Genomic DNA, 21,479 nt, shown 5'->3' on the forward strand with positions numbered 1-21,479 from the left:
GTGAGAGTCCTGGGCGTAAATTCGGGTCCAGGCTGGTGGTTTAGTACTAAAGAAATCCCCTGTCAGTGGTATAATTCTCAAACACGTAGCCTAAAGCAGATTACTCGTAAGCTGGAGAGGAAATGGCGTGTCACAAATTTAGAGGATCATCATTTAGCCTGGAGAAATAGTTTGCTGCTTTATAAGAAAGCCCTCCGTAAAGCCAGAACATCTTACTATTCATCACTGATTGAAGAAAATAAGAACAACCCCAGGTTTCTCTTCAGCACTGTAGCCAGGCTGACAAAAAGTCAGAGCTCTACTGAGCCAACCATCCCTTTAACGTTAACTAGTAATGACTTCATGAACTTCTTCACAAATAAAATTTTTATCATTAGAGAAAAAATTACCAATAATCATCCCACAGATGTAATATTATCTACAGCTACTCTTAGTACCATCAATGTTAAGTTAGACTCTTTTTCTCCAATTGATCTTTCTGAGTTAACTTCAATAATTACTTCCTCCAAACCATCAACGTGTCTTTTAGACCCCATTCCTATAAAACTGCTCAAAGAAGTCCTGCGACTAATTAATGATTCAATCTTAAATATGATCAACCTATCTCTAATAATCAGCTATGTACCACAGGCCTTCAAGCTGGCTGTAGTTAAACCTTTACTCAAAAAGCCATCTCTAGACCCAGCTGTCTTAGCTAATTATAGGCCAATCTCCAACCTTCCTTTCATATCAAAAATCCTTGAAAGAGTAGTTGTCAAACAGCTAACAGATCATCTGCAGAGGAATGGCTTATTTGAAGAGTTTCAGTCAGGTTTCAGAGCTCATCACAGCACAGAAACAGCTTTAGTGAAGGTTACAAATGATCTTCTTATGGCCTCTGACAGTGGACTCATCTCTGTGCTTGTCCTGCTAGACCTCAGTGCAGCGTTCGATACTGTTGACCATAATATCCTATTAGAGCGATTAGAACATGCTGTAGGTATTACAGGTACTGCGCTGCAGTGGTTTGTATCATATCTATCTAATAGACTCCAATTTGTACATGTAAATGGAGAGTCCTCTTCACACACTAAGGTCAACTAAGGTGTCACACAGGGTTTAGTGATAGGACCAATTCTGTTTACATTATACATGCTTCCCTTAGGCAGCATCATTAGAAGACATAGTATACATTTTGACTGCTATGCAGATGACACCCAACTCTGTCTATCCATGAAGCCAGGTATCACAGACCAATTAGTTAAACTGCAGGAATGTCTTAAAGACATAAAGACCTGGATGGCCGCTAACTTTCTGCTTCTTAATTCAGATCAAACTGAGGTTATTGTACTCGGCCCTGAAAATCTCAAAAATGCGGTATCTAAGCAGATTCTTACTCTGGATGGCATTACCTTGGCTTCCGGTAACACTGTGAGGAACCTTTGAGTCATCTTTGACCAAGACATGTCCTTCAATGCACATATTAAACAAATATGTAAGACTGCTTTCTTCCATTTGCGCAACATCTCTAAAGTTAGAAATATCCTGTCTCAGAGTAACGCTGAAAAACTAGTTCATGCATTTATTACTTCCAGGCTGGACTACTGTAAGTAGAATGGGAGGGAGAGCCTTCAGTATTCAGGCCCCTCTTCTGTGGAACCAGCTTCCAGTTTGGATTCGGGAGACAGACACTATCTCTACTTTCAAGATTAGGCTTAAAACTTTCCTTTTTGCTAAAGCATATAGTTAGGGCTGGACCAGGTGACCCTGAATCCTCCCTTAGTTATGCTGCAATAGACGTAGGCTGCCGGGGATTCCCATGATGCATTGAGTTTTTCCTTTCCAGTCACCTTTCTCACTCACTATGTGTTAATAGACCTCTCTGCATTGAATCATCTCTGTTATTAATTTGTCTCTCTTCCACAGCATGTCTTTATCCTGCTTTCCTTCTCTCACCCCAACCGGTCGCAGCAGATGGCCGCCCCTCCCTGAGCCTGTTTCTGCCGGAGGTTTCTTCCTTTTAAAAGCGAGTTTTTCCTTCCCACTGTCGCCAAAGTGCTTGCTCATAGGGGGTCAATATGGTTGTTGGGTTTTTCTCGTTATGTATTATTGTACGATCTAATGTACAATATAAAGCGCCTTGAGGCGACTGTTGTTGTGATTTGACGCTAACTCAGTGCTTCTCCTTATAGGCCTCAGGGAAGCTGTAGGTATTACAGGTACTGCACTATATTGGTTTTAATCATATCCAATAGACTCTAATTAGTACATGTAAACTGACAGTCACTGCAGCTGTAGCACAAATCTGTCTGTCGATATCCGATTCCCTTCAGAGATGAGATCCTTAGACCACCAAAGTGACAGCTTCGCTGCACCTAGAAATTCTGTCGATAAAAATTATGAACAGAATCAGAGACAAAGGGCAGTGGAGCCCATCACCCACAGGAAACAAGTTCAACTTATTGTCGGCTATGCAGACCAAGCTCCTGCAATGGTTGTACAAGAATCGAATGGCTGGTACAAATGGACCATACACCCCATACTCCCAGAGAATCTCCACAGGACACAGTCATATGCCACGGTCAAATGCCTTCTCCAAGTTCACAAAGCACATGTAGACTGGTTGGGCACTCCCATGCGGCCTCAAATAGTTCAAGAGGATAAAGAGCTGGTCCAGTGTTCCAAGACCAAGATGAAAACTGCATTGTTTCTCCTCCATCTGAGGTTTGACTAACTGACGGACTCTCCTTTCATTTCCTGGCATAGACTTACCCAGGGAGGCTGAGGAGTGTGATCCCCTCTAGTTGGAACACACACTCCGGTCCCCCTTCTTTAAGATAGGGACCACGACTTCGGTCTGCCAATCCAGACGTACCACTCCTGATCTCCATGCAACATTGTAGACAGCCCTACAACACCCAGAGCCTTCAGAAACGCACAGCAAACCTCATCCACCCTAGGGGCCATGCCACCAAGGAGTTGTTTAATTGCCTCAAGGACCTAACCCCCAGAGACAGATGAGTCGTCCTCCTTGCACTCAGACTCTGCTTCCTCAACAGAAGATGTGCCAGTAGGATTAACCCTAGAACACTATCGCCGGGTGATTTATACCCAAGAAAATACATTTACATGATTTCTCCCTCCTCCAGCTGTTTGCGTGTCGAGGAGCCTGTGCCTTCACCACGGAAGTCTCAAATGTCCCAGGAATGGGTGGACCAAAGACCAGCTTTCCAGAGTCATTATTTTGTTTTAGGAGGTTTATTTTTCATTTTGTTAGACATGGCACAGTTGAAAGTAAAAGAAGACCACTCTAATTTGTCATGTGTTGTCATATTTTGATGTATTTGATTACTTTTCATTGGTTATATTATATCGGGTAAAAATCACCCGGCACTAGTGATTGTGTTACTATTTATAGCGATAGTGTTCTAGGGTTAAGGAGGTCCTCAAAGCATTCCTTCCACTGCCTGACAATCTTTTCAGTCAAAGTCAGCAGTGCTCCAACCACACTATACACAGAGCCCTGCTTCCCCCTCCCGAGTCGTGTGACTCACTTGCTCTAATAATACTTCGAGTCACTTAGTTATATACATATAGGACATTATCACATATGTGTCCCCCCCACACACTGGGCCACTGTGAGTTCATGGGAGACATTCAAGTGCCGTGGGGATTAGATAGTAAGACCTTTCTCTGACCTTTGAGTTAAGGGGGTGGGGGTGGGTTGTTCTTATCTTGTCTGTGTGTTTTCCTCACTTTGCATGTAAGGCACAAGGCAGCACCCGTATTCAGGAGAGAGCAGCATGGGTGTCTGACCCAGCTACTTTCTCTCCATGCTGCAGCATCTGATTTCATCTCCAGCTATGGACGCAACTACAGACAAAAGTTTCAGCCTGTCTCAGCGATGCAAAGCCCCTAGTGTCCAACATCAGCATGGAGGAAAGGAGGGCACTCACATTACTTACTAATGACAACATTATCATCCTGCCAGCTGACAAGGGTAGGTGCACAGTTTTGCTAAACGAGAAAGAGTATCATGAGAAAATGTTATCAATGTTCAGTGACAAAAATACTTATGAGCCCCTGAATCGAGACCCAGGAAGTGGTTACAGGTAGAGGGTGATAGATTGTCTGAAGCAGTTGAACAAGACAATGCCATTGACTGGACCTCAGACCACAGGCTATACCCAGGGGAATCTAGACCAAGTCTGTATGATTTACCGAAGATATATAAAGAGGAGGTACCTTTAAGGCCAATTGCCTGTATGATCGACTCGGTCAGCTATAACATCTCCAAATTTCTGGCTTCGATCCTCAACCCGTTGGTAGGCAGCTCTGAATACCATATCCATAACACCTTGGATTTTGTTGAGAAGGTGAGAGATGTCATTATGGAGGCAGATGAAACCATGGTGTCGTAGGATGTTACATCTCTTTTCACTTGCATCCATGACTGGGATGCAGTCATGAAAGCGTTGGAGGTAGTTCACAAGAGATTACAGGATGACCCCAACCTCAGCAACAGGACCACTCTCAGCATTGACCAAGTGTGTATTCTATTGGAACTGTGTCTTAACCCTCTGGGGTCCAGGGTATAATTGGCCGTTTTTGACTACTTTTGATTTTACCTCTATATTTCACCTTTAAAATATGTTTTTCTTGCCTTGTTTGGTATCATTATTTTCAGCACAACCTCAAATATCTGAAATTTGAGTTAGTTTTTCATTTTGGCATATTATATTAGCACAGTTGATCTAAATTCAGATAAAAAATTCAAAATCCGAGTAGAAAAAAGTTATATTTTTTACTGTAAAACCCACAAACATGTTTAACGAATCATTTTCATAACTTGAAATGCAAATAGAAATTGTACATTTCTAAAAATTATGCACAAGTTTTGCAAACAACAAAGTTATATGGTACTATTTACCTAAAAATGCAGCCAATGCCTCAGGCGTTTTTTATATAACCATTTAAATCTATTTACAGAACAATCAGGTGATCTGCATCATATAAGAAGGCACACACATTATTTGTGCCAGTCCAAAAAATGTAGTTTGTGTTCAGTATAAGACAGAGGAGAACACCACAGGCCTAAACCCTGCAGGTCTGACAACAGGAGGTGTATCAGTCCAGTTTCCCACGCGCCGGCGCGTCCAGCGACCCCAGAGGGTTAATTCCACCTTTTTCACATACAAGGGTCAGTACTACAGGCAGAAACGTGTGTGCCATGGGTTCCTAAGTTTCACCCATTGTGGCCAATTTGTACATGGAAGAAGTGGAAAAGAGGGCTTTGGTATCCTACCCTGGAACACCACCAAGTCATTGGTTGAAACCTGGGTGAAAAATCAAATCTCAGGACATACCACAATTCACTGATCACATTAACTCGGTGGACCAACACATCAAATTCACCAGGGAGGATATGGAAAGTGGCCGGTTAGGCTTTTTAGACTGAGATTTCTATCAGTAGTGGGGGACATCTAAAAGCTGATGTGTACCGTAAAACCTACGCATACGGATCAGTATCTAAGGTTTGACTCTCATCATCCACTGGAGCATAAACTGGGTGTCATCATGACGCTACAACAGAGTGAACACCATCCCCACTGACACAGCGGCCAGGGAAGCAGAAGAACATGACATCAAGAAATCCCTGAGTAAATGTGGTTATCCCAGCTGGACATTTGTCAAAGCAAGAAAAGCACCAAAATCAAGCTCCAGCCGATCTCAGACAGCTGCTGCCTAAGTGAAAATCCAGTCATCCCGTACCGTGTCAGGATTATCGGAACAGCCTAGAAGCATTTTTTTCGAAACCCCGCATCTCTGTGGCTTTTAAACCCCAAAACACACTGCTCCAAAAATTGGTCCACCCCAACGATCAAGTCCTTCGACACAAACATAGTGATAAAGTGTGCGCTGTTAAGTGCTAGGAGGATTGCCAGGATTTATATATCGGGGAAACCAAACAAACTGGTGAAGCGAATGGCAAAACACAGACAAGCTACCTCGTCAGGCCAGGACTCTGCAGTCTATTTATACCTACAGGCCAGTGGACACTCTTTCAATGATGAGGATGTACACATCCTGGACAGGGAAGAAGTCTGAACTCTGTTTGAGCGAGGAGTCAAGGAGGCCATTTACGTGAAAAGGAAAACACCATCTCTGAATCGAGGAGGGGGGCTAAGGGTACATCTTTCGCCATCTTACAATGATGTGATTGCAGCCATTTACCCACTCTCTATGCTTATGGCCACTGATCATTAGTCTTTGATCAGTGGGCCTTGATCAGTGGTTGTTGATAAATGGTCATGAGAAAATGCATATTAATGATCAAGGAACTGATCTCACAACCTGTTGTTCCTTCAGTGGTGCTAGTTTCAGTCATTATGCAAATGTACTGTTTATAAGATTGGGGAAACCTGCAGTCAGCTGAGACTGAAGAAGTCACTTGGATGAGTGACGAAACGTTTCTCAGATGAACAGAATCAACTTTTTGGGATTTACTTACTGTTAGGTCTAAACTCACAGACCTCGCTGTCTCAGAGACCTGTCACTGTGAACAGAGCAGACACTCAAAGGTCTTTCGGTTTTACTTGTCGGCAAGGGAAGCGTTGAGATGAGCAGTGTTGCCACTCGCCCATACAAGCTACAACTTCCAACCTGACTTCCATCTTTTGCCTCTATTTATTGACAGCAGTGGTTAAGCCGCTATACACAGTTAAATAAATCACATGACAGTTAAGGCAAGCGTATCTAAGCAACATCAGCGTCTGTTTTCTCTGTGTGTGTGTGTGTGTGTTTTTTTCCCGCCATACCATACAAGGCACGGCTTCTTATTGAGCTTTTCAGTCGCCCTACACAGGATGCGACCTTCAATGAGCTGACATGTAAAAAGCAGAAGTAAACAGTCTTGCACCTTAGAAAAATAGATTCTTCTGGTTTCTAAATGTATAATGGAAAATTATAACGTCGAGGCTGCTTCCCCCATCTCATGGTGCACCGAGTGCACACAGAAGCTTATAAAACCTAATAAGGAAAAATATTTTATCAGCACACATGCACATAATGATTATATATATTTTAGCACAAATGACAATGTCAAATTATCACCCTCACACTTAACTGGATGATTGAGCATGCATCATGAACTGTGATTAAACCCACTTCAAAAGATGCTCATCAAGTGTTTGCAGTTGATTTAAAAAATTTCCATGACAGTCACCTGATGGTTTGCCAGAATCTCTTTGAGGTCATCCAAAAGTCTTTTTCCATAGCCTCTTTGAACTCCTTCCACACCCGAGTTACACTTGAGCTGTCGGTTCAGGTTGACAGCTTAGACCCTCTCTTCGCCCACGTGTCCAGAACATATGACCGCAAGTCTGGTGATACGATTACAAAATCTATCATGCACTTATGGACACCTTTATGTTTGCACATTGTGTTCGTTATGGACAAACTGTGGTTTCCACAGAAGTCCAAAAACAAAACACCACTCAGGTTCAGATCCAGGAGGCCTCCCAATTACACCACTCTAGTTCTCACTGTCATTGCCCACATGAGCGTTGAATTCAATCAGTAGGACAACAGAATGTTGGGTACTCTGAAACATTTTTCCACATATAAGCGCAGACTACAGTCAGGACCTGTTCCCCAAAGCAAAGGTGCCTGGAACAAACCCTCTCATCCACCAGGAGAACCCCAACGTACGGGCAGCAAGCAAGGATAACCACCCCCACCCGCCGCCTCTAACCAAGGGTAACTCGAGACTGAACCCAACCCATCAGGTGACTGGTTCCAAGGCTCAACTATATCTAGCCGCTGCTTCTCAACCTGGCGCACTAACTCCTTCCCCACCAGAGAGGTGACATTCCATTTTCTTTTTTTTCTTTTTTTTGGAGCTAATCAAATTTTTATTTATTAATGTCTTTTTTTTTTTTGCCTGTCCCGTTTGGTTCTTTTGCCATCAGAATTATTGTCTAAAGGTGAAGAAAAATGCCCAATGGATTTACTTTACCATATTGACCATCCCAGCCTTGCCGTAATGGTCTATTTGATTCACCTTTTATTGTTTATTTTATTTTATTTTCACTTGCTAAATATGGGACAGACTTGACTGGGGGAAAAAAAGGGGAGAAAGAAAGAGGGAAAGGAAAACAGCGGGAAAGAGGGACGGGGAAAAAGGGCAAAAAACAAAAACCAACAAAATAAGCAGACAAAAAATACATCACAATCACCTGGATCACCTGTTGAGAAAGAAAAAAGAAAACAAGCAGAAGAAAAGGAGAGCAATAGAATAAACAAGATCACGATGATATATGGGAATATAACAGTAAATAATAAATATTAAACATTATTGTGCAGCACGCAAGATCGACAGCACACAGTGTGCTTTGAGGTAGGAGCCAAAAAGGGTGTAGTTTGTGTGTGTGAGCACCCGTGTGTACACCTGTGAGCATGAGCGCGCTTGTATTTAAAAGGTTCCTTCATGTAATGATCTGCTAGAGGGTGTGGGGAGCCACAGCCCCGTTCTCCAGGGCATGAAGCAGGTATGGAGGAGATCAAGACTCCAGACATCCAGAGGCCCTCAGAGCACAAGAGACCAAGGAAGACCATATGACATTCCATTTTCCAATCATTAGTTTGGGTAGTCGAGGGATTGGTCTGCCAGGGCCTCTGCTCCTGGCTGCCACCCAAGACACATTGCACCCGACCGCTATGGTGCGTTCTGTGGGTGGTGGGCCTACAGGAGGATGGGCCCATGCCCCTTTTTTGGGTTATGCCCGGTTGGGCCCCATGCACTAAGGCCCGGCCAGCAGACGCTCGCCCTCGGGCACCCTCCCAGGGCCTGGCTCCAGGGCAGAGCCCTGGTACCCCTATCCCAGGCAGGATGAACGGTTCCCTTGAAGTTTCAGTCGGAGATCTTTTGAATATTTTAGAAACAGTCTTGCAAATTCTTCCGACTACAGTAACCTTGGTGACTGACAACCTATGCAAATTTTTAAGCAAGTGTTTAACCCTTTAAGACCTACCATAGAACCAAGTCCGCCAGAGCTTATATTATATTTTTACATGTTGTAGTGCCATTTTTGGGAGCATTTCAAGTTGATATACATCAATACAACCATTATAACCCAAATTTTAATAATATGTATGGATTAAGTGCATAGTAATTACATACATTGCAAAAAAAGTGCAATAAACTACAAAAACAAAAAACCAAAAGTTGCGCAGCAGTGAAAAGTGTAGCCATATGAGTTTTAAGTGTCTTCATAGTTTTATTTTTGAAATACACCAATTTTCATATACTGCAGGAAAAACGAAAATAAATATTATAATGCAAATTTGCAAAAAAACAGCATGTGCATCAAAATAAACTATTTCCACCAGTGCAATATGAGTCCTAAGCATCCCAGAAACAACACAGAAAGTCATAAAGTCAAACATAACTTTTAAAAACACAAGTATAGGCTCATAAGGCCCCGATGGTGAAAAACTACATTTCCGCAAAATGACGTCACTTCCCGTTTCGGGCAGGTCATGGCTGACATGCGATAGTTCGCGCTGATGGACGTAGGAAGTGTTATGAACAGCTGATCGGATCGGCAAAGCGTGTTTCTGGAATATTATGTTTTTGTTGCTGCAAGCACTTTTTATGCAGTTTTTGCAAAGCTATATGTGGAAGGAAACTGTGACCTAGGACAAGCTGATGGCATAAGATGTAAGTACAACTCCTCCGGTTTCATATGCAAAAAAAAATTATTGCGCTAGCTTACGTGGTTGCAGTGCTACCGGGATTTAAAAATAGTTACGCAAAATGGAGTGTGTCCGCTCCGACCAGCTTTAAAGGGTTAAAAGGCCAACACCATATACCGTTTCTTATATGAAGTGAATAAAGATTTTTGGAAATAAAGGTAAGCCTACATATTTACTTACAGAGCTGTGTTGGAGGCTTTGACCACTGGCAGCAGTCTCAGAAGAGCCTCCTCTGAAGCAGAGTATTTCTTCAGGTCAAACACATCCAGATCTTTTTCTGATGACAGTAAGATGAAGACCAGAGCTGACCACTGGGCAGGAGACAAATTTTCTTTGGAAAGACTTCCTGACCTAAAGGAATGTTGGATCTCCTCAACTAGAGAACGATCATTCAGTTCATTCAGACAGTGGAACAGATTGATGCTTTTCTCTGCAGACAGATTCTCACTGAGCTTCTCCTTGATGTACTGGACTGTTTCCTGATTAGTCTGTGAGCTACTTCCTGTCTGTGTCAGCAGGCCTCGTAGGAGAGTCTGATTGGTCTGCAGTGAAAGACCCAGGAGGAAGCGGAGGAACAAGTCCAGGTGTCCATTTGGACTCTGTAGGGCCTTGTTCACAGCACTCGGGTACAAATTTATCTCTGCAGATTCTCTTGTTTCAGACTCCTGGCAGGTTGTTTGTTGTTCTTCCAGCAGATTGAGTCCAGAGTTGATGACGGTCAGATGGACATGAAGAGCAGCCAGAAACTCCTGAACACTCAGATGGATGAAGCAGAACACCTTGTCCTGGTACAGTCCTCTCTCCTCTTTAAAGATCTGTGTGAACACTCCTGAGTACACTGAGGCTGCTCTGATATCGATGCCACACTCTGTCAGGTCTGATTCATAGAAGATCAGGTTTCCTTTCTGCAGCTGATCAAAAGCCAGTTTTCCCAGAGACTCCATCATCTTCCTGCTCTCTGGACTCCAGTGTGGATCTGTCTCAGCTCCTACATCATACTTGACCTTCTTCACTTTGGCCTGAACCACCAGGAAGTGGATGTACATCTCAGTCAGGGTCTTGGGCAGCTGTCCTCCCTCTCTGGTTTTCAGCACATCCTCCAGAACTGTAGCAGTGATCCAGCAGAAGACTGGGATGTGGCACATGATGTGGAGGCTTCGTGAGGTCTTGATGTGGGAGATGATCCTGCTGGCCTGTTTCTTATGTCTGTATCTCTTCCTGAAGTACTCCTCCTTCTGTGAGTTAGTGAACCCTCTAACCTCTGTCACCATGCCAACACAGTCAGGAGGGATCTGATTGGCTGCTGCAGATCGTGTGGTTATCCAGAGGCGAGCAGAGGGAAGCAGTTTCCCCCTGATGAGGTTTATCAGCAGCACATCCACTGAGGTGGACTTTCTAGGGTCAGTTAGGATTGTAGTTTTGTGGAAGTCCAGAGGAAGTCGACACTCATCCAGACCATCAAAGATGAACACAACCTGGAAGTCTTCAAAGCTGCAGATTCCTGCTTCTTTGGTTTCAGTAAAGAAGTGATGAACAAGTTCCACCAAGCTGAACTTTTCCTCTTTCAGCACATTCAGCTCTCTGAAAGTGAATGGAAATATGAACTGGATGTCCTGGTTGGCTTTGTCTTCAGCCCAGTCCAGGGTGTATTTCTGTGTTAAGACTGTTTTCCCAATGCCAGCCACTCCCTTTGTCAGCACTGTTCTGATTGGTTCATCTCTTCCAGGTGAGGCTTTAAAGATGTCTTCTTGTCTGATTGGGGTTTCTGGCCTGTCTGGTTTCCTGGATGCTGTTTCAATCTGTCTGACCTCATGTTCATCATTGACCTCTGCAGTCCCTCCCTCTGTGATGTAGAGCTCTGTGTAGATCTGATTCAGAAGGGCTGGGTTTCCTGCTTTAGCGATCCCCTCAAACACACACTGGAACTTCTTCTTCAGAGCAGATTTAAGTTCACGCTGACAAACAGCAGCATCAAGTTCTGAACAACATTAAAAAAAAACCACAACATCAACATTTAGTCTGTGTTTTACTAAATACTCTGGAAAATTTCTGTCCCCCTAAGAAATGACCGAACACGTCTTGGTTTCTCTCTCTAGAGACATTAGCTCTCATTTATCCAGAATCTCAAAATTGTATTAAATGCCCATGCCAAATACTTCAACATATTTCTATCTCTTAAAACAATGCTAAACATTGTATTCATCCAGCACCTTAACTATTTAGATAAATCCTCTTACTGGTCTGCAGATGGTCAGCCAGCTCCTCCTGCTTTATTATCCTCAGGAAGTCCACTGTGATCTTCACAAATGCCTCTCTGCTGCTCCTATGCTCATCATCCTCTCTCTGACTCTCTAAGCATTCTGGGTAATCTGGATTCAGAACCTTCTGGATCTTCTTCAGCTCTTTCCTCACAAAAGTGATGATGTTGTCCTCCAGCAACTGGAACAGAATACTTTATGAATGAGCCAATCAGACTGAAATCATGGAGCCAAACATCAGATCCATGTTGGACAAACTGACAATCCACTGGTCTACAAAGAGCAGCATGGAGATGACTGTGAACAGATGTAAAAGTAGTTATTGTACATGTACAGACCATAAATATGGAGTGCAGGTGTGTTTGATGCTGCTGGGCAGACTGACCACTGGGAACCTCTGAGCTCTGCTGGTCCACTCTGTGGAGGAATCATAAAAAAAATTTTTTTAACAAAAATAGCTGTCGCTGGACTTATTTATCTCAAACTTTTTGTTATGCTGGTGATGACTGAGGCCAGTTTTTTGTTTTAGACAAATTCAGCAGCTAAAAGCTAAAGCTACTGTGGACAGTCAGTTTTCAATATTTCCAATATTTCTCAAATGCCTGAATGATTATATGCCTTTCAATTTCTTCTAACTAAACTCTCCTAAAGTCAAAGTCCTCCTTTCAGCCCTTATCACAATTTTATCTCTCATTCCCCACCTTTCAGTTCAGTTCATTTTATATAACCATAAACATATACATTCACCAACATTCCATAATATCATTCCTTTAACATACATCATAAGATACATATAGAGCTCTCGCCCCCACAGGTGGTCTATCCTTCAAACTCAGGTACTCTACCAGAGGCCTGGGAGCTTGAGGGTCCTGTGTAGTATCTTAGCTGGTCCTAGGACTGCGCTCTTCTGGACAAAAATCTCTGATGTTGTTCCTGGTATCTGGTGGAGCCACTTCCCTACCTTGGGAGTCACCGCACCTAGTGCTCAGATTACCACTGTGACTACTGTTACCTTCGCCCTTCACGTCTTCTCGAGCCTTTCTCTGATCCCTTGGTATTTCTCAAGCTTCTCGTGTTCCTTTTTCCTGATATTGCTGTCATTCGGAAGCGCTACATCTATCACTACAGCAGTCTTCTTCTGTTTGTCTACCACCACTATGTCCAGTTGGTGAGCCACCACCATTTTATCCGTCTGTATCTGGAAGTCCTACCGCATCTTAGCTTGGTCACTCTCCACCACCCTTCGGGGCACCTCCCATTTTGACCTCGAGACTTCCAGGCCCTACTTGGCACAGATATTTCTGTATACTATGTTGGCCACTTGGTTATGGCATTCCATGTAGCATCTGCTAGCATCTTACACCCTGCTGTTATGTGCTGGATTGTCTCAGGGTAATCTTTACACAGCCTGCACCTGGAGTCTTGCCTGGTGTAACAGACTGGAGCCTCTATGGATCTTGTGCGCAGAGCTTGTTCCTCAAAATGATTAGTGCCTCTGTGCTGTCTTTCAGTCCAGCTTTGTCCAGCAACTGATAGAATTTCTAGATGTCAGCCACCTCCTCTATCTGCTGGTGGTACATACCGTGCAGGGGCCTGCCTTTCATAATGGTTCTTTCTCTTCCTCCTCTTTCTTGGGTTTCTGCTGCCTGAGGTATTCCCTTAGCACAGTCAGTTGGGGCCTCTTCCTGAGGTGGTGCTGACACTCATTAGTCCCTGGCTTCCTTCCTTTCTTCTGCTTAGAATACAGCCTCAGGGTGCAGGACTTGGACTGAAACCCTCCATGCATGGTCAGAAGCTTCTTTGTCTTGTTGTCAAGACTCCTCCTTGGGCCGCAGCTTTCCTAGTGGCCTCTTCATGGTTCCCATTTGCCTGCGGGATCCCCAGGAACTTGTAGCTTTCCTCTATGTCTGCAATGTTGCCTTCTGGTAGTTTGATCCCCTTAGTTCTGACTACCTTCCCTCTCTTTGTTATCATTTGACTACATTTCTCCAGTCTGAATGGCATTCCAATGTCATTGCTGTATATCCTGGTAGTGTGGATCAGTGAGTCAACGTCTCGTTCACTCTTGGCATACAACTTGATGTCATCCATGTACAGGAGGTGGCTGACCACTGTTCCATTCCGTAGTCGTTATCCATAGCCAGTCTTGTTGATGAACTCAATGAGGGGGTTCAGCAGTGAGGACAGAGCATCTCCTTGGTAGATGGTGACTGGGTCTATAGGCTTGAAGTTGGCCTCTAGTGTTGTCTGCCAAATCCCCACTGAGTTTCTCATGAAGGCTCTTACGGTCCTGTTGATCTTGTGTAAGTCTAGGCATTCAAGGATCCATGTGTGGGGCATTGAGTCATAGGCCACCTTGACAGGAACTTCCAGTGGTACTAAGGCAGGTTAAAACCCCGATTTTCCGGTTCCGGGTCGCTGCTCGTGCGGTCGACCGGCCAGTCAGCTGAGCAGTTTTGCGTTCTTTTTCTAACTTTAATGCTATTTTCGTTGTTGTTTTACGCCCTCTACTCGGTATATTTGTGTTCTTTTCCTTTTCGGACTTGTTTTCGACACTTGACATGACCCCAAGGCTCACCTACACCAGAGACTCCCTCATCCAGCTGCAGCTGCAGCCCAGCCTACGGCTTTTCCGCTCCGCTCCCACGGACTACTTTCCCGAGGAAATACTCTGTGGACACGGAAATCAAAAAACTCATAATAATAAGGTAACCAGGAGGGGATTAAAGAAGAGTGGGGTGAGAGCCAGGCTCAAGAGGGAGACAAACAAACAAGCGCTCCCGTCCATTATACTTGCTAATGTGAGGCTTCTCCGCTCCAAGCTGAACGAGCTGCAAGCCTGCGTCAACCACCTGCATGAGTACAGAACTGCCTCCGTTCTGGCTTTTAGGGAATTGTGGTTAAACAACAGCGACGACGACGACATGCTGCACATTGATGGCTTTTCACCACCTCTTCATATGGACAGAGATTGCGAACGCACCAGGAAGCAACATGGTGGCAGCTTGTGTCTGTATGTAAAACAACAGCTGGTGCTCTACAGTCACTGTGAGGGAGAAGCTGTGACATCAAGCTTCTGGCTGTTTCCCTGCACCCCTACTACCTCCCCAGAGAATTCCCACAGCTTTTCATCATCTTGGTTTACATCCACCCCAAGGCTGATGCAGCTAAAGCCACAGAGTACATCACCAACACTCTGTACAAACTAGAACAATTATCACCGGACTCTCCCAAGTTCATCCAGGGTGATTTCAACCACTGTTCCCCAGACAAGTCGCTCAAAGGATACCAACAGTATGTTACATGCAGCACATGCCAGGGGAAGACTTTGGATAAATGCTATGGCTCTGTACCAGATGCATTAAAGCTGATTTCTCATCAGCGTTCAACACTCTGCAGCCTCATATCCTGGCCACTAAACTTTCCTCCCGATTTCCCCTGGATGATCAGCTAACCCTTTGGATACTGGACTTTTTGACCAACAGTACTCAGAAAGTTCGGGTCAACAACTCTCTTTCCGGTCTCCGTTCCACCTGCATTGGCTCACCCCAGGGCTGTGTGCTCTCCCCCTGCTCTTCATCCTCTACACAGATGACTGCAGATCCACACAGCCCAACTGTCACCTGGTAAAATATGCTGACGACACAGTTCTCCTGTCACTGCTGTCAGTCACAACACCACGGGCCCACTCTTCAGGAGTTTGTAGAGTGGTGTGACAACTCCAAACTTGAACTTAACGTGAGCAAAACCAAAGAGATTGTGGTGACCTTCTCCAGTAGGCAGAGGGATCTGGCTGCTTCAGTCACCACCACTATCCATGGGAAGCCAGTGGAGGTAGTTGAGGAGTACAAATATCTGGGAACCATCTTTGACAACCACCTGAAATTCTCTAGCAACACAGAGGAGATTTTCACGAGGTGCCACCAACGGCTATACCTCCTTAGGAAATTCAACTCCTTTGGAGTCAGCACACCCATCGTGATGACTTTTTACTACGCCTTCCTGGAAAGCATCATGACCTTCTCCATTACCTGCTGGTTCCACTCCCTCAGCCTTCAGAACAGGAACAGACTGCAGCATCAGTGTGCTCTAAAATCATTGGCCTGCCTGTCAGAACTCCTTCACAGGTTTTCAGTATACAGGCCCTTAGACAGGCAGCCAAAATCATCAACGACCCCTCTCACATTCTTCACCCTGCATTTCAATGGCTCCCCTCTGGGCGACGCCTCCGCTGCATTTCCTGCAGGACTGAGAGGAGGAGAGCCACCTTTGTCCCCAAAGCCACTCTGCTTTTTAACTCCAGCCGATAAGACCATTTCCTACACCAGAAACATAAACTACACTCTTCTTACACTACTGACAGTTTATTCTTTTAGTCACTTACAGTTATTTATTCACCTTTCAGTCACTTGAATTTTAAAACTGTGTAATTTGTGTATATACTGTATATTCTGTGTATTTATTATCTCACTCCTTTTGCCTGTTTATGCCCTGTCCTTATCTTCAATGTCATGCTGCTCTGTTGTATGTTAATTGCCCCTTGGGGATAAATAAAGTCTCTCTGATTCTGATATAGCACTGTGGTTCACCCCTTTGGTAAATAAACTGTCACCTTTTTGTTTGCAGAACTCAGTCTGTGCTTGAGTCCCTCTGTTAGCCATGACATTTTGTTGGCTTCTCTCTCTTCAGGTCCCTGTAAGTGTTTGATCGGCTTTTCTAAAACATTATATTTATTCTGCTTTGATTGTTTTGTGTGCTGAGGGTCATTGTTGCATGATCCACTTTTTCTTATCACTCAAATATCCTGATATTTCCTTTCAGAAAGTTGTAGAGCTCTCCTGGCTTGCTTAGTCTTTGCTCTGTACTGTAGTACTTGCATTGGTTCCACTGAACAAGTCTGCATGTGAATCTACAACTGATCTGACACTGTGGCACAAACACAGTAAACAAACACCACGAGCAGCTTGTTTCATGTGCAGTGGCTTTCTTCTCATTCTGTTACTGAACACTGTATGAAAATCTGAAGCCTCTCACTGCCAGCATCCTTCCAGCCCCACGACAACAAGACCAACTCTCATCTTCACAACACCAAGATTTTTTCCCCTTTTCTTTGGAGAAACTGAGAAGTCAATAGGATTGTAGCTCAAACTTGCCCACAGTCCTGCTTCATCACTGCTCACTCCTACCTGTGTTGGTGCTGAGTGGACAGTCATAGCCGAGAAGGGTCTGGCTGCAGCCGCTGTGGAGCTCCACAGTAACCGGATACACGTGACCTCCACACTAACCGGATACACGTGACCTCCACAGTAGCCGGAAGCACGTGACCTCCACAGTAGCCAGAAACGCGCATGGATACCGTGGAAGTTGATCGCAAAGGTTGGGACAGAGTCTTTATTAAATAAATTTGCCGTTAGTGATTTCATAATTATAGGAATCGTCTAGTTTTCTTACAATGATCATGTTGCCATTTGCGTTACAACAACATTCCTTCTTATTTTAATTTTTTTTCATCGTGCTCCATGGCAGAGAAACACACAGATATGCTTTTTCCTGGGCCTGGTTTAAGTAAGATAGCTGGATTAACGGCTTCTGTGGGCGAGAAGAAAAAAAAAACAAAACACATTTTGCATTAGAATATGATTTATTGTTGGCGTCAGAGATGCAAAGTAACGAATACTTCAATACTGTATTTAAGTAGAATTTTCTGGTATCTTTACTTTACTGCTGTACTTTTTTGTGCCTACTGTATACTTCTTTATACTTCTACTTCTCACATTTTAGCACGTGTGTCTGTACTTTGTAATCCGTACATTTGTAAATCAGGCCCCAGCACGCGTGCTTTGGACGCAAGATTACTTCAAAATTTTGTACATACATTATATTTTAGACCCTGTACGTCTTACTTCCACTTGACTAAAAAGTCTAGTCAATGCTTCTACTTTTATTTGATTATTTTTAAACAGAGTTATCTAAACTGTAGTAAGGAAGTGTGTACTTTTGACACCTTTGGTTAGCGTGAACACTGTAAATTTCGTCACAAACAGATTTATATATTTATCAATACTTCTATTCGTTATTCTATTCTGTACGCTTTTTTATTGCCCATATTTTAGTTAGCCCCTGTTCAATTGACTGTTATATGCCAATAGAAACATATCTCAAAAATTAAAGTGTCTTGTTAAATATTTGGGGGTTTTTTTCAAGAATTTTCTTCCCAAATCTCTTACATGCCAACTGTAAATTGTTATTTCTGCTAAAACCTACACTTAAATGTGTATATGGTGTTTATCTGTTTTTCTCTCTCTCTGTTTTAGATGCACATATCAATCTGGAATTCGGCCTTAAAGCCAGAATTGCAGGAATGCAACACGTGTTGCAGAGGACTCTTTCACTGCCCTCTGTGCCCCACTTTCAGCCCTAGTGTCAGGGCAAAGATTGAGGAGCATCTAAGTGGGCATATAAAAAATGCTTTGCATTTCAATGGTATGTTTGTATTAAATATACTTTATAGTTATAAATATGCACTTTTTTAAGCACTTCTGCAGTATCTTTGTTGACTTAAAAGCTGCTGTTGACATTCTACAGTTCAGTGCATTCATCTGCAACAAAAATTGTGTTTTTATAAAATATATTTTTATTTACTTTTCACCACTTTTCTTGACATAACTTTTGTGATCCATACCATTTTGCTTTCATTATTGAGGTTGGCTTGGATGTTTTTGTTAACATGTACAATCTGATTGTTAGATAAATTGATTGCATTCTATACAGTACATTTAAATTACATGTTGTTGTTTGTTTGTTTGTTTGTTTTTTATCTCTTACAGATAAACTGATATGCCGGTGCAGGCTGCCTTGTAGGACAACAGGACACTTTCACTGCCCTGTCTGTAAGATTACAATCATACGGCGTGGGGATATGGCAAGGCATTTATTGTCTTGTCAGCATTCTTCAATGCCAAGTCAGCCACCATCATCAGGACTGCTCCCTGCTGAACCCTCAGAGGAGACCCGTATTCCTCCGGCAGCACTCACCGAGGAGACCCGTCTCCCCCCCAAGGTTTTGTCTTCGGTATCTGAACCATTTTCTGAATCTTTGTTAGAACATTCATATGCTCTACCCTCTGTGTTCAATAAAATTGCAGCTGATGGAAAGTCCATGAAAATGACATGCCCCCACTGTGGCCTTACTCTTCGTACAAAAAACTACAAGGCTCACATGATGAGGAAGCACTCCAACCAATCAATAGATGTTTGCCTGGCCAGTCATCTGCAGTGTGTTTGTGTAGGTGAAACTACAGGGTTATTTGCTGTGCAGAGAACTGGCCATGGGTGTTCTGTGCCAGTTCACGTTCAGAGGAAAACATGGGGGATGTCTCACAATATCAGATGTGAGCTGGAGGAATGTCAGCAATACCAGTTGCTGGCCCAGCGGAGCGGACTAGGCTTCAGTTTATGTGAGCACCTTCGCTCACTAGATTACTGCCGAGAAACTGTAAAGGAGGTTTTTCTTCAAGAGCACATCGTGATGGAAATGGTGGACCTTAAATTTTTTGGAGAGGCCAAAGCTGCTACATGCATAAAGAGACAGAAAGCTGCCCAGATGGCACATGCTCCACTTTGTGTGAGGGTGGATTTTGGTGGATCCTCAACACAGATCTGTTTGTCTGTATTTGAGCCGGAAATACACAGTTTCTGCCGTCTTGGCAGAATATTTGTGACTTACAATGCTCTGAGGAACACCTGGCATTGTGCTTGTGCAAAGCCACGAATATCATGTCCTCATAAAAGCATAGCTAAATGGCATCTCTTCCAGACACAGAGAGACATCTTCAAATCAACTGTACCACTATCATCAAGCACCCCATCACAGATCACTCAGGAGAGTTCTTCCTTTAAGGACAATGCTGCCGTCGAACGGAGTATACGCTATATTTTTAAAGAGAAAAAAATTCCTGGATCTCTTCCAGAACATGTCATCTCACAGAAAATGGATCATCAGAAACGGCTCTTTCCATGTGAAACGTTGTGCCAGGTGTGCCCAGAGCACCCAAAACTTGATGAGGCTGTTCTAGTTACCAATAAAGCGAGGATTGTCAGCATGATGGGAGTGATTGAGAGTAAGTTTTAATGAATAAGAGTAAATATCAGTGTGAAATTATTAGTTATAATTGTTCCTATACTAATGTTTTGACATTAATGTGATTTGTCTTTAACAGATGTTTCAACACACCATAGATCGTGTCCTCAGTGCCACATGGTCTACAGATACCAGGAGTGGACAGATGGGCTTCACAACTTTGACAACCACGTTGTTTTGTCTCTTGAACTTTGCCTTTTTTTGAGAGAAAATCTGCAGGTGAGGATCGCAAAAATAAAATATACTCATCTAAAGATTGCTTTAAAAATGTGTTTGTGTCATTATATGTTGGTGCCCAAATTTAAATAACTGTGTAATCACAGTCTTCTTCACTCTATTGTCATATTACAGAACCATGTATCCGCTTCAAGGGTCATTGACTCATTGGAGGGCTTAAGAAGAGTGAAGTTTCCTTCTAGGGATACCATTTTTCATGCTTATTGCCATTTTGAGGCTTTGACAGACGCAGAATACATGTACTCCTGCATAAACTGTGGGTTTCCCCCCCCTTTGGTAGTTATGGACTTGCACAGAAAAGGGGTGTTCAAGTTAGCAGGTAAGTTTAATGTACATTTGTGTTTATAGTTCATTGTGTACATTATGCGCTTGTTCTTATGAGTCAATTTATTATAGTGAGTGACCTCAAAGCCCCGGAAGACTTCAATGGTGAACATGACATTGAAGGTTTTTGGAACTCTATTCACCTGGAAATGATAAGCCGTGGGTTTTTTCCAAGTGAGTGATGGCAAACACTTATTGAAAGTCATTCAGTGTTTTAAAGTAATTTAGATTGTAGTTAAAAACATGCCATTTTCTGTAGGCGGCGTGAAGAATCCATTTTCAGTTCCACCAAGTTACACGAACTGGGCACCATGGATCGGGAGTGAAACTCGAACAAGTGACATTGTGCTTAACACAGAGTTTCAAAAAGTAAGAACAAGCTCTTCACATGAAGCAAAGCTTAGCAGTGTCACAGAAGACCGTCTGATGGATGAACTCGCCAAACAAAAGGTAACATTGCTTTGAAGTTTTCAGAATATGTGACATAAAGTTCTGGGGTTGTTCCATTTACAGTTTTCCCTAATGACTGTCAGGTTGGAGTGGTGAGAAAATTGTATGTTGTATGTAGCTTGTATGTTAAAGTTTTCAGATGTCGCAAAGTGCAACTTTTAGTGCTTATCTGATTTTGTCATCCACAGTCTATGACACCTCTGTTTTTTTTTAGCTCAACTATGTTCTGGACATCAGCAGACCCAAAGATGAGCTGATTGTTGAAACGTCTTCTGGATGCATCACGCGGGCAGATTTTTGGACACTGGGTTTAAACAAACAAATGGAATCGACTG

General features: G+C 43.3%; 1 protein-coding gene across 1 annotated transcript; it reads left to right on the forward strand.

The window, feature by feature from the left end:
- Positions 1 to 17,622: 17,622 nt before the first annotated feature.
- On the forward strand, positions 17,623 to 20,656 carry LOC120437863. The gene is made up of 2 exons (XM_039608431.1): positions 17,623 to 20,113; positions 20,213 to 20,656. The coding sequence occupies exons 1-2, from the start codon at positions 18,913 to 18,915 to the stop codon at positions 20,440 to 20,442; spliced, it is 1,431 nt and encodes a 476-aa protein (XP_039464365.1). The 5' UTR covers positions 17,623 to 18,912; the 3' UTR covers positions 20,443 to 20,656.
- The last annotated feature ends 823 nt before the right edge of the window (positions 20,657 to 21,479 follow it).

The sequence above is a fragment of the Oreochromis aureus genome, linkage group 3 (assembly GCF_013358895.1).
Source record: "Oreochromis aureus strain Israel breed Guangdong linkage group 3, ZZ_aureus, whole genome shotgun sequence".
NCBI lineage: Eukaryota > Metazoa > Chordata > Actinopteri > Cichliformes > Cichlidae > Oreochromis > Oreochromis aureus.

Bases quoted from the DNA above. Each gene is read 5' to 3' on its own strand.
- LOC120437863 (XM_039608431.1), top strand. From the start codon at position 18,913: ATGGCAAGGCATTTATTGTCTTGTCAGCATTCTTCAATGCCAAGTCAG. The intron at 20,114-20,212 runs GTAAGTTTTAAT...TGTCTTTAACAG, and splicing joins CATGATGGGAGTGATTGAGA to ATGTTTCAACACACCATAGA.